At 38.4% G+C, this 13,666-nt stretch overlaps 1 protein-coding gene across 5 annotated transcripts in view; it reads left to right on the plus strand.

The window, feature by feature from the left end:
- The window catches only part of SSX2IP (SSX family member 2 interacting protein), a 32,347-nt gene that overhangs the window by 421 nt on the left and 18,260 nt on the right, over positions 1 to 13,666 (plus strand). For 3 of the 5 annotated variants that reach the window (XM_058176811.1, XM_058176808.1, XM_058176807.1), the window contains exons 2-8: positions 3,481 to 3,608; positions 4,966 to 5,132; positions 5,271 to 5,471; positions 9,181 to 9,291; positions 10,232 to 10,379; positions 10,915 to 10,990; positions 11,072 to 11,249. In XM_058176811.1, coding sequence (XP_058032794.1) covers positions 3,566 to 3,608; positions 4,966 to 5,132; positions 5,271 to 5,471; positions 9,181 to 9,291; positions 10,232 to 10,379; positions 10,915 to 10,990; positions 11,072 to 11,249 — 924 coding nt within the window. In that variant the 5' untranslated portion in view covers positions 3,481 to 3,565. Of the gene's footprint in view, positions 1 to 22; positions 589 to 3,480; positions 3,609 to 4,965; positions 5,133 to 5,270; positions 5,472 to 9,180; positions 9,292 to 10,231; positions 10,380 to 10,914; positions 10,991 to 11,071; positions 11,250 to 13,666 lie in introns of those variants that run through there. The other 2 variants (XM_058176810.1, XM_058176812.1) reach the window with 2 other exon arrangements.

Consider the following 13,666-nt stretch of genomic DNA (forward strand, 5'->3'; position numbering starts at 1 on the left):
AGAGCGAGCGCGTGCATTAGCGTTGGAGTGGAGAAAAATGGGGAGGGGGTTGAAGGTGAGAGAGAGAGTGAGAGGCGGAGGGAGGAGAGCCCACGTGCGGACCGCAGCCTGCTTCCTGCGTCTGAATAAGTTGTTCAATAAACCCTGCAGGGCTGTTATCCCCTCCGTTTAAGGCAGGCTTTCCCTCCCCACGTTTTTTTCCGGGCGCAAAAAAAAAGGGGGGGGGAAAACGTGCACGTGAGAAGGGGACCCTGGACGAAAACACGGCGTCGGAGCGTGCGCGCGCATTCTGCCTGGAGGTTTTGATAAGCCGCGTCGTCCGAAGCCGCCCTCCTGGTGATGCGTGTTCTGTGGGTGATAAACCTTAATCGCTTGAAGTCGCCTAGGACGATAACCCACGTCGCATTTTTTTTTTTTTTGACCTGGTTGCTCCAGTTTGCCCGGTCTCCAAAAGCTGCCCCCTCCGGATCGATTCTCTCTGTCTGAGGCACAGAATAGAATAGAATGAATGAGCTGGAGAAAGGGGCCTTGGAGGTCTTCTAGTCCAGCCCCCTGCTCGAGCAGGAGAACCTATACTATTTCAGACAAGTGAGTGTCCAGTCTCTTTTTAAAAACCTCCAGAGATGGAGCGCCCACGATTTCTGGAGGCAAGCTGTTCCACTGGTTAATTGCCCTCACTTTTAGGAAGTTTCTCCTTAATTCCAGGTTGCTTCTCTCCTTGATTAGTTTCTAACCATTGTTTCTTGTCCTGCCCTCTGGTGCTTTGGAGAATAATTTGACCACATCTTCTTTGTGGCAGCCCCTCAAATACTGGAATACTGCTATCATGTCACCACAGAGAACAGACAGTTTGGTATTTGACCCATTCAATTTTAAAAAAAAATTGTATTCCTTTATATTATATCAGCTTTTCTCAATCCGGTGCCTCCTGGATGTGCCTGGTTGAGATCAGTTTAATTCACCAGAAGGCTGAGATTTGGGAAGGCTAACTAAACTATTTTTCATGACTAATGAAGATGTTCAGTGAAGTTACATTTGCTGTTTTCAAGAGTGTGTTGCCTTTGTTAGGGAGTATAGTTTTAGGTTGTCTGTAACCATTATAAAAAGGAATGGCATTGGACCTCTAAAACTTGGTTGTTCCATCCCAATGTCTATTACAAAGTTATCTGCATCGCTTTAAAAACAACCTGCTACAACAGTGGCAAAATTCTTAAAACCAGCTGCTGCTGTTGTTTTTTCTTCCACAATGTTGCATCTTAATGGAGGGAACTTACTCTTTTTAACTAGGTGGGAGAATTTGTTTCGAGAATTGGAAAAATAAAAAAATGATTTTGTAGTTCTTTTAGAATATTTTGAATTGTAAGTTTTTTTTAAAAAAAACACAACCTTTTGAGCTCTTTGAGGATGCTTTATACTAATTCATTCCAGAGTACACAAGTTGGGAAAAGTTAATTTCCTCTGAGTTGGGAAAACATGGGTTTTGCAGGTCTTCTTCATCCTTCATTGTGCTTAATTTATACATAAGCATGCATGAAAATTATCCTATTTAGAATATTTAGAAAGCAAATGTAAAATATTAGAATTCTTAAATATTAGATCTAAAGTTATATACACTTGAATGGCTTCTGAGGTCTCTTAAATTCCCATTCACAAAACCGATTTTATTTCACCTGGTTTAGAACATTCTGTACAGTAAATTGCTTGCTTACCAAAGGATTTACGCTTCTATAAATTCATGTTGCAAGAATTTTTCTTGCAACAATTGATGTTTATTGTTATGTAGCACCTTTTGAGGGACTAGTAAAATAGACGTTTTTACACTAAAGTCAGATATGAAGATTAGACATGACCAGGTACAAAAGTATTCAGTATCAATATTCTAGATATTTTGACTTGAATCCGTTGTTTCATCATTGGTAAAATACTTCGCTATCTTTTGGAGAGCAGTATGACATTATTGCAAAAAGATTACTGAGTATGTATAAATCTTGGACAAGCATCTCCTTTTGGGTGGTGATGCAGCCATATGGTGTAATTTGAATGTGCTGTTTAAAGTGTGCCTTATATATATATGTATATTAAATCTCAACAACATGAAACACTATCAGAATATATAATCAGATTGATTAAACCAACCTTTCAGATTACAGAATTACAGAATTTGTCTCAAATTATAATCTGTATAAATATTGATGAAAGAAATACGAAGCAGTTACATTGAACACCACTAAACAGTTGTAGAGAAGCGGGTGTTTTCTAACTTAGAATTAATTTTGCATTATCTAAAAATACATTTCTGTTCAGGCTCTACTGACAAAGAATGAAGAACTGATTTAATATAGCTAGACCAAGCAGTGCTTCTTACATTTGTCGTATTAAGAATATTATAATAAGAAATTTATCATATTAAGAATATTAGGGATGAGATAAAATGAAACAAATCTTGGCATGTAAAAATTAAAATGCTATGCTATAGTTAGTGATATTAGTTCTTTTGAATCTTTTGAACCTGATCTTTTAGATGAAGAAGCGAGTTCTAAAGTCTGCCTGATGTTCTTGCCACATGTAATTGTTGCTGCATGGAATAGTAAACCATGTGAAATTGACTTGACAGCAGCAGAATAAATCAAGACACCAGAAATGATTATGTGACAACATTATTTAATATGATTTAGACTTGGTAGTTACGTTTTTCTTCCAGCTTTGAAAATGAAGGATTTTTAAAGAAAATATATTGTTTGTGAATTTGTTAGAAAAACAATCCACAAAAATATTTGCAGCAGTATTTTTCTCCATGTGTATTTCCAAACTCTCTTGTAATGTGTAATGAACATAAAAAGGGAGGTAAAATATCAAAGAATCAGGTGGAACTTCCAAGATTAAATTTTTATGACATTTAATAAATTTATGCTTGCATGTTTCTTATGTACAGTGCACTGCAATAGTTGAAAATGAATGAAATTACTGTTGTATTTTCAACTTAAAAAGGTCTTATACTGCTTACAGAAGCTGTCTTCTAAAGGCAATGTATCCAGTTCAGGGCTAAGTATCCTGTGATCAATAGGCTCATGCTATGGTGGAGGTCTCTGATTTTTTCATCCCCAGATCAGGGAATATTGGTACTTTGTTACATCAGCCTCCATAATCTTTGGCCCACAAATAAAAGATTAAAAAGTTCCCTGGCAGCCTAGCAAAAATGTTATCCACTTAATTCAACCCTGTTATAATTTTTAAAATTCACATTGATGATAATTCATTATTTGCCTTATCATGTCTGAGCAAAATATCCTATTTATTGATGTATTTGTAAGCATTGGGGGAGTATGAATCCAAATTCTTTGTCAGATTGGTAACCATATAAATACCAAATCTGAAAATGGAAAGTGTGCTTTAACCAAGCAGGATGTCTTCTAGGTCTGCTTATGCTCAGGTTTGGTTTAAATAGTTTCATTAATTTAAATTTGTTTTTTGCTGTTTTAGGCAATGCTGACATAGGAGGCATAACCCACAGTGATCATAATGGTCCTCTGCTGATTAATGAGGCTTCCTAGATGTGTTAGTTGCTATGGGAGATTGGAGCAGTGTAACAGTGGCAGAGCTGTCTTCAGGTAAATCAAGTGATGTGGAAATTTCAGAATATTTATTTGATTTGTATTCTTGGCAATTCACATATAGTGAATTGAATAGTGATGCAGTAAAATACCTATAGTAAAAGACTATAAAGACAGAAGCACCTATGAGCCTCGATCCCTCTTCTCATCTCAGGAAAGGAGTGGTATTTTTGTCACAAGCAGATTCTCTCAGAGCATCTGAATCAGATGGGGTGAAATAAAGAATAGGACTGGGGTGGGCAGTATTGTGTATTCAGTTGCTGAAGAAAATGTGGAAACAATCCTGGGAGAAACCATGAGCTACTTGAAATTGCTGACTGATTTATGTTAATGCCAACATGTACTGCAAAATGAGAGGGCACAATGGCTCAGTGGCTGAGATGCTGAGTTTGTCAGCTGGAAAGCCCACAGCCCAGGTTTGAAACCCGAGTGTTTTATGAAAGGGTGAGCTCCCGATACTTGCTTCAGCTCCTGCCAACCTAGCAGTTTGAAAGCAGGTGAATCCAAATAGGTAAATAGCTACTGCTTCAGTGGATAGATTACCACGTTCCGTATTTTCACATTGGCCTCATGATGATGGAAACATCTCTCATCAATGCAGGTTCCCTTGGCTGAAAATCGGAGATGAGCACTGCCCCCTTGACTCAGTCAGAACTGGACAGGGGAAGATTTTAAATCTCTTAAACTCCAAAATACCTTTTTGGAATTGAATCCAAAGCATCGCATGAGTCCTGGGTTTAATGCAAGAGACTTAACAGCATTCACATATTTTAGCCATTCATAAGCTAGTACTCTGGACATCTGTGCATAAAATATGTAACATTTCAAATGTGAATGCAGAATGATATGATGGCTTATAATTCATTTTGCTGTAAACCCAGGCTTGGCAGATCTGCTACAAATTTTCATATATTTTCATTTAATAGCCAGTGGTAAATTTAATATTTTCCATGTGTTGTACTGTAAAGTATTACAGTATGGAAAAGTATATAACTGGAAGAAACAGCACATTGACGTATGAATTGGAATGCTAGCATAATTGTTTAATCAGATGCAGATTTCTCTATTGAAGAGGTATTGCCACAGATATTGTAGAATGGTTTCGATATTAGCTTTCTTAATAAAGATTGGTATGTTAATTATATATCCCTTCCCTCATCTTTCTGTAATTTGAACAATCATGGCTCTCAAACTTGTCTTGAAGGTATTTTGAATAACATTTTTTACCTTAAAGGATATTCAGAATACTTTCAAGCCAAGTTTGAGAGCCAAGTCTAGTTCTCAAACTGTTGCTCTCTTAAGTCATGATTATTCTTTATAGGTGTATGACTCCTTGAACTTTTTCCCTTCCCAGATAATAATATTACTTGGTGTACCTCATCCAGAAATATGTCTCCCTCAAGCTTAAGTGTGCCTCAAGTACAAAACTCAGCACTGCCTCTGTCTAAAAGCATGCACAGCTTTTTCAGTGTCTTCTGCACGGAAGAGAATATTGAACAGAGCCTCTCCTATCTTAACAAGGTAAAACATATTTGATTACCAAGTGGCTTTCCTGAGGGATACCCTCCCTTGCAGCCTCAGTCCTAGAAATTGTTAATATGGTTCAGATTTCACCACCGTCCGAGATTGATTTTAAAATACTCTTATCTGTTGTGGTAGGAATTGACCACGCTTGGCTTCCCATCACTTTATGCTGATCCCAGAGGCAAAGAAGTAAGCATAGTTTCTGTATTAAACTGTATGAATGAGCTACTGCTGATGCAGCGTAAAACTCTACGTGCTCAGGAAGAAATAGAAACCCAGCATCTGAAATTGGGCAGCGATATGGACCATCTGCAAAACTGCTACATTAAATTAAAGGTAACATTCTATATTACGATACCCCTTTCTAATATGTGAACATGCTCTTATTTTCTAAAGGTATTAACACATCACATTTGTGAAGAAATATTTGAACATAAATGCTATGTCATCTTTGATCCTTTTTAATATGTGCAATTCAATCTTTTACACACAAATTAGACCAAGGTATTTGTTATCTTTGAAAATGTTCAACAGTTAAAAACTGGAGCTCAGCTGAATGTTTTAAATCAGATTATTTCTAGAAAGATTCTAAAAATAATACTTGCCTATGAACTTTTTGCAGTGTCGGAGAAATGTTATTACAAGTAGTCCTCGACTTACAGCCATTTATTTTCTGATGATTTGAATTGCCATGGCACTGGAAAAAGGGATATGTGACCAATATTCACATTAAGACTGTCACATTTTCCTCATAGTCACATGATCAGAATGTGGGTGCTTAGCAACCAGCAAGTATTGATAATGGTTGCAGCATCCTAGGGTCATGTGATTGTCATCTGTAATCTTCCCAGCCAGCATCTAACAAAACCCACGGGGGAAGCTGGATTCACTTAATGACAGCATGATTCACTTAATAACTGCTTTGTTCATAAAAAGGTCATAAAATTGGACATGGTTCACTTAACAAACACTTTGCTCAGCAACAGAAATGCTGATCCCAGGTGCAGACGTAACTCAGGAACTACCTGCACTCTTTTACTTCTATAACTAGAAGTAAAGAATAATAGAATTATTGTTCTATTATTTAGTGGGGGAGATCTGACTTTATTAGGATTTATAAAATGTTTAATAAATGCAGAAACTTAAGTATAAAATAGTGTGTACCTCATCTAGATTGATAACCACTTGCTTAGATACATGTAGAAAAAAATGTAACCCATGTGATGATTATATTGACTGATTATGAACCATCAAGTCATGTTGATTCCTGGCGATCACATAAATCATTCTAGTATAGTGTTTCCAAAACTACTACTTAATGCTGGAGTTTGCATTTGTGTATGTTCCCTGGTTTCTTTTTATGGATGAATAGTTACCTTGAATATATCCCATCCCTTTTGTGTTGGAGACTGTTTAAGACACTTCTAGGTTGAAGGGATTAGCCAGTGACATCACTGTTGCCCATGGGATGCCTGGGGGTACTCCTTTCATGTGCTCGTCATGTTGCTGGAGCAAATGATGAGAGCTCATCCCACCACACAGCAGCAGTCTGGTCTTGAATTTGGGCTTGCTAACTTCCAACCCAGCATCCTAATCACATGAGCCACCTCGCTCCATTGAATATATAATATTGAATTAATATATACATGTTCATATTAATATAATAATCTAGGAACATTGAACATAATATTAAATACTAATATATATTATTATGATAATATTGACTATATAACAGCCAGTATTTGGTTTATTAATAGCCACAGATTGACTCTAAATGAGGTAGTTTAATTGCAACTTAATTTCAGCCAATTACTAATGCATCCCTAAGGTGAATAGACAGGGTTAGAGGCAGAGAAATTGTAAACAGGTAAAAGGGTCAAGATGTTTCTCTCAGTATTGTCAATTTTCAAAATTCCATGGAATGATTTATTAAAAAAAGATTAGAGGTAGTAGACATTGCTGGTTATGATAGCAACGCAGATCTAGAAATGGGAGGAAAGTTTCACAAGGCAGAAAGTGCATACTGACCCTTGCCTTTCTTTCACCTTGTGAGTTGAAAACAAATGCCAGATTATTTGATTTTCTTTCTTTGAACACTGTTGATTAGTATTATGTTTTTGCTTGCTCCTTGTTTTTTTCTAAAGAGAAAGTATGAGTAACTTGTAGTTCTACTTGGAAGAGAGCCAGCATGGTATGGAGTATAGTGGTTGGACTGGTATGAGGGAGATGCATTCCGTTCCTCTCCCCACCATGGAAGCTCACTGGAAGACTGAACACTCTTGCTCAATCTCACAGGGATGTGAGGGAGGGAAAAATGGGAGGAAGGAACGGTGTCAATGTTCCTTCTAAGGTTGAGAAGTAGATGTGGAAGTCAAAAGTCATGGTGACCCAGTGGATAGAATGTAGTATTGCAGGCTAATTCAGCTCATTGCCAGGAGTTTGATCCTCACTGGCTCAAGGTTGAGTCGACCTTCCATCCTTCTGAGGTCGGTAAAATGAGGACACAGATTTTTGGGAGCAATATGCTGATTCTGTAAACCACTTAGAGAGGGCTGTAAAAGCACTGTGAAGCAGTATGTAAGTCCAAGTATTATTGCTAGTGCAATTAATGTGTTCTGAGCAGCTGTTAATCTTGGCCTGGGCAGTCGGAGGCTAAGAGGTGGCTTAAAGGAAACATTGCCTGGAGTAGCTTTTTGGCTTCCATTCTACATGCTTCTGGAGTTGCTGGCAGAGGAAAATTCTTCTTCTAGGGCTTGTTGAACTGGGAGTTAGTCTCTTGCAAATCAAAAACTACATGTACTCTTTTTACTTCTAAACCTTCTAAAACCTTAAGAACGTGTAGAGGTGTTGCAGTGCATTGGACCATCTCTTTTGACAGCTTAGACACCACTGGTTCCCACAGTGCCCCTTTCCTCATTGACTTGCTTCCTTCCCCCACTATCTTTTCATGTTTGTGGATTTCTGGGTCAGGTTTTTTTGGGGGGGGGGGATTGACTCTTGTGCAGAGGTGTTTGATGTCTGCTGCATAGCCTGAGCCTGCAGAGGCACAGTTTAGAGGGGATCTTGTACTTTATGCTATCTTGAGCTCTTAAAAGAGGTGCAGCATACAAATTGAAGTAATTTAAACAATACAGTCAAAAGACAAACAGAGGTAGATGCGAGCATTTTGTATTGACTCATCAGTACCTACATTACAATAACACAGTTAAAATCAGTCTCAAATATAAGATCTAGCAAGAGCATTAATTCAGTGCAATACGAAATGCTTGCATCTACCTCTGTTTGTCTTTTGACTGTATTGTTTAAATTATTAAAAGGGACTAACTGTTTTAAATTGAACTAATTGAAATAACAAACCGCAGTAAAAGTTAAAAACATTTTAAAGTAAATAGTTGCCAGTTGTACTTTCAGTTTTATACTCCAAATAGTTACGGGTAGTCTTGACTTATAACTGTAATGGAGTCTGCCTACTAGAATCATAAGTTGTGATAGTAATAAAATGGGTCATGACAAAACTGACCCTAATGAACAACCTATTTTTTGCAACAGTTATATATATAACTGTATATATGTATATAAAGAATGTATATATACATTCTTTGCTATGGGGTATTTTTGCTGAAGATTGGCAGTAAAAGCCAGTTTTCAGGAAAAACATAAATTGTGATCACAGGACTCTGGACACTAAACAGCTATAAATGCAGGTTGGTTGCTAAGTACCCAAAACGTAGTGACAAGGGGGTGTGCCTTACTCACAGAACTTAGGAACTGGGTTGAATAGATAGATAGACCTTTTGAATAGGTCTATCATAACTTTGAAAGCGACCAGTCCTAGGTAGAGGACTACCTGTATGCATAAAACATTTTATAAAGTAATACATTGTTGACTCTATGTGTAGTACACAACTACACGTATTTCAATTTTCCTCAAATATCTTTTTTTTAAATAGAAAGGCCTAAGTTTCCCGTTGATTTAAAATCTTGAGATATTTCTCATATACCGGTAGTAAATTTTAAACATTTAAATGATTTTGCTTTTTATTAGGAGCAGCTGGAATCCTCTAGAAGAGAAATTGTTGGACATCAGGAAAGGGATAGGCAACTTCAGTGTAAGAACAGGAATCTTCACCAGTTACTGAAGAATGAAAAAGATGAGGTTAGTTAACCTTGTATGTCTGTGGCAAAATCACTGAACTTGTTGATGGACTGTGTGGGTTTTGTAAATATTTCTAGTCATTCATTTTAGAACTACTATATGTCATCCTATGGAATTGTAGCAGCCATTGTGATTACATTTTTACATTACATTATATTATTTTGTCCTGCAGTTTTGTGTTTTCTGATACTGAGGCTGTATAAATGAATAGATACTCTCCACCATTCAGGGTATATTTAGTACCCAAATTTAGTGATGTTTGCTTAACAAACCATTGCTTAATTCCCTGTGTAAGTCCAGTCTCTGTGGTAGAATTGATCATGTTTCCAAAGAAATATAAGAAACAATGCTGTGGAAAATCTTCAGAAAAATTAGGTGGCATCCTATCTGAATGGAAGCAAAATATTTCTCTTAAATGGAGAAGCAGCTATGTCCTTTGCCACTCATAGATGTTTCAGAAACTGTCTCTGACTTTAGAAAGCAAGGCAATTTCAACAACTGAGGTGAAGTGCTTTATTCCCTTCACAAAGTTCTGCAAACATCTTTTGGGGGGATTTTACACCAGTCTATAAAAAAACAGTCATTTCGATTTGGCCAAGAAGATGAGGGGTAAAAATCGTGATATTTAGCATCTAATGAATTCTGTGAAATGTTGTGTGTGGTATCTGTCTGGAAGTGCAGAGAGACAACAGCAAACATATAGATAAAAAGAATTGCAATGTTGTTTGTATGAGAATAAAGGCATTCCAGATAATTACAAATGACTTCCTGACTTGGAGCAGCCTACAGAAAATACTGAAACTATTCTGTCTTAATGACACTCTTAAAGAATTATTACTATCTCTTAGTGGATATTCATTTGTGGCTAAACCTCTGATATAAATGTGAATTGCTTGGGATTTCTAAAACATGCACATTTCTTTAAATGTATGCATTTTAGATTCAGAAGCTACAGAATATTGTGGCAAGTCGAGCATCCCAGTATAATCATGATATGAAGAGGAAAGAACGAGAATATAACAAACTAAAAGAGCGGTTTCATCAACTCCTGATGAGTAAAAAGGATAAAAAAATAGGTATTCATTATGGTAAAAATGGTGATACAGATGTTCGCTCCTGCTTCATATTTTAATGTGACATTGAGTGATCTGTTAGAAGCATGAAAAGAGTAGCTAAAATACAGTGATGGATAAAAGTTGGGAAACTTCTTTCGGGAATGTGTACCAAGGAAGGTACTTGTTAAGAACAAATAGATATCCAGAACAAAATGTATGATAAACTCCAACATAGAGTAAATCCTATAGTATCATTCATCTTAGATGCTGTGGGTTAGCTTGATTCCAATCCTAATCTACCTGAAACAAAATGAGATCTGTCTTTTTATTTATTACTTGGCCATCGATTACACATAATATCACTGTGTGTAGAAGTATTTTTCTAAATGAAAGTACATTGGTTTAGTTTAAATAAAAAAAAGTTTCATCTATGTGATTTTGGTTTAATTTTGGGTTACAGATTTTGAAATATAGCAGTCAATCAACTCAACTTTTCCTCAAGTGACAAGTCAATTTTTATTAAAGATCTCTAAGACATTGCTTTTTAAAATTCTTTTCCTTGTTATAGCTATCGATATTTTAAATTATGTCGGCAGAATTGATGGCAAGAGAGGTGCCTGGAGAACTGGGAAAACTGAAGCTAAGTGAGTTGGCCAGTAAAATGTTCTTTTTTGCTTGTTACTATATTTCATATTAAAATACTTTAAGAGGTTGTTTTTTTTCAGAAATGAAGAAGAAATGTTCAAAACTCTCTTAAATGAGTATGAACAGCGGCAGAAACAGCTCCTAGTTGAAAATGCTGAACTGAAAAAGTTACTTCAACAAATGAAGAAGGAGATAATTTCTTTGCTTCCATCACAGAAGCAGATGCCTAAAGAGAAGATTGAAGATAACACTGGCCCTGTAAGTGTGTGTGTAGCATATGTTTAAAACAAAACTGCGTTGCTAAATCTTGTGAAACTGTAACAGGTATTCCTTGACTTACAACAATTCATTTAGTGACTGTTCGAAGTTACAATGTCACTGAAAAAAGTGACTTACAACCATTTTTCACAAAACCCTTGCAGCATCCCCATGGTCATGTAATCAAAATTTGGATGTTTGGTAATTGGTTCATGTTTATGGCAATTGCTGCACCCCAGGCTCATGTGTGATCCACCTTTGGGGACCTTCTGACAAGCAGAGTCAGTGGGGAAGCCAGATTCATTTAGCAATTGGGTTAGTAACTTAACCACTGCAGTGATTCACTTAACAACTATGGCAAGAAAGGTCATAAATAGAGCAAAATTCACTTAATAACCATCTCACTTAGCAACAGAAATTTTGGATTCAATTGTGGTTGTAAGTTGAAGACTACATGTGCTTCGGTCATGTGTGATTTTGGTTTGTTTTTAAAGGGCTGGAATTGAATTCACTGGTTATATTTTGGGCACATCTGAGCCTTTTTGGGATTTTATGTACCACATTTTTTGGAACAAAACTATTGAAGATAAAACTAAGAATAAAAATGAAATATTTAATGTATAATATTTAAATATAATTAATCATTAAAATGTAAAGAAATACCCTGAGAATCATCAAATCAAATAAACCTCAATTATGGTCAAAGACCAGCATAAGGAGAGTGGGCTACAAGGAATTTAAAGGCATTAAAAATATAGAAATAAAATTACATAGAAAGATAAAAAATCTAAAAACAAAAATTTTAAAAAAAATCTAAAAGGGATAAAAACAATTTATTTATTTATTTATTTATTTATTCGTATTTCTATACCGCACTATCTCCCTAAGGACTCAGGGCGGTGTACAGCCATATAAAAACACACAAATGTACAGAATAAAAACATTCAACTAAAAAACTTATTATAAAGGCCAAATATTTAAAATAAGATATAAATAATAAAACCCAATTTAAAACCCAAGCTAAAATTTAATCATTTAAAAATTTAAAACCCTAGTCCAGTCCTGCGCAAATGAATAGATGTGTCTTGAGCTCGCGGCGGAAGGTCCGAAGGTCAGGAAGTTGACGAAGTCCTGGGGGAAGCTCGTTCCAGAGGGTGGGAGCCCCCACAGAAAAGGTCCTTCCCCTGGGTGTCACCAGTCGGCACTGCCTAGCCGACGGCACCCTGAGGAGTCCCTCTCTGTGAGAGTGGGAGGCATTCGGTGGCAGCAGACGATCCCGTAAGTAACCCGGCCCTATGCCATGGAGCGCTTTGAAGATCATTACCAAAACCTTGAAGCGCACCCGGAAAACCACAGGCAGCCAGTGCAGTCTGCGCAGGAGAGGTGTTACATGGGAGCCACGAGGGGCTCCCTCTATCACCCGCGCAGCTGCATTCTGAACTACCTGGAGTCTCCGGGTGCTCCTCAAGGGGAGCCCCATGTAGAGAGCATTGCAGTAGTCCAGGCGAGATGTCACGAGAGCATGAGTGACCGTGCACAAGGCATCCCGGTCTAGAAAGGGGCGCAACTGGCGCACCAGGCGAACCTGGTGGAAGGCTCTCCTGGAGACGGCCGTCAAATGGTCTTCAAAAGACAGCCGTCCATCCAGGAGAACGCCCAGATTGCGCACCCTCTCCATTGGGGCCAATGACTCGCCCCCAACAGTCAGCCGCGGCTGCAGCTGACTGTACCGGGATGCCGGCATCCACAGCCACTCCGTCTTGGAGGGATTGAGCTTGAGCCTGTTTCTCCCCATCCAGACCCGTACGGCCTCCAGACACCGGGACAACACCTCGATAGCTTCATTGGGGTGGTCCGGTGTGGAAAAGTACAGCTGAGTGTCGTCAGCGTACAGTTGGTACCTCACACCGAAACCACTGATGATCTCACCCAGCGGCTTCATATAGATGTTGAACAAGAGGGGCGAGAGAATCGACCCCTGAGGCACCCCACAAGTGAGGCGTCTCGGGGCCGACCTCTGCCCCCCCATCAACACCGTCTGTGACCAATCGGAGAGATAGGAGGAGAACCACCGATAAACGGTGCCTCCCACTCCCAATCCCTCCAACCGGTGCAGCAGGATACCATGGTTGATGGTATCAAAAGCCGCTGAGAGGTCTAATAGGACCAAGGCAGAGGAATAACCCCTGTCCCTGGCCCTCCAGAGATCATCCACCAACGCAACCAAAGCCGTCTCAGTGCTGTAACCGGGCCGGAAGCCGGACTGGAACGGGTCTAGATAGACGGTTTCCTCCAGGTACCGGGGCAGCTGACATGCCACCACACTCTCTACAACCTTCGCCGCGAAGCGAAGGTTGGAGACCGGACGATAATTACCTAACACAGCTGGGTCCAGGGAAGGCCTCTTGAGGAGAGGC

This window comes from Ahaetulla prasina, chromosome 3, assembly GCF_028640845.1.
Source record: "Ahaetulla prasina isolate Xishuangbanna chromosome 3, ASM2864084v1, whole genome shotgun sequence".
Classification (NCBI taxonomy): Eukaryota; Metazoa; Chordata; class Lepidosauria; order Squamata; family Colubridae; genus Ahaetulla; species Ahaetulla prasina.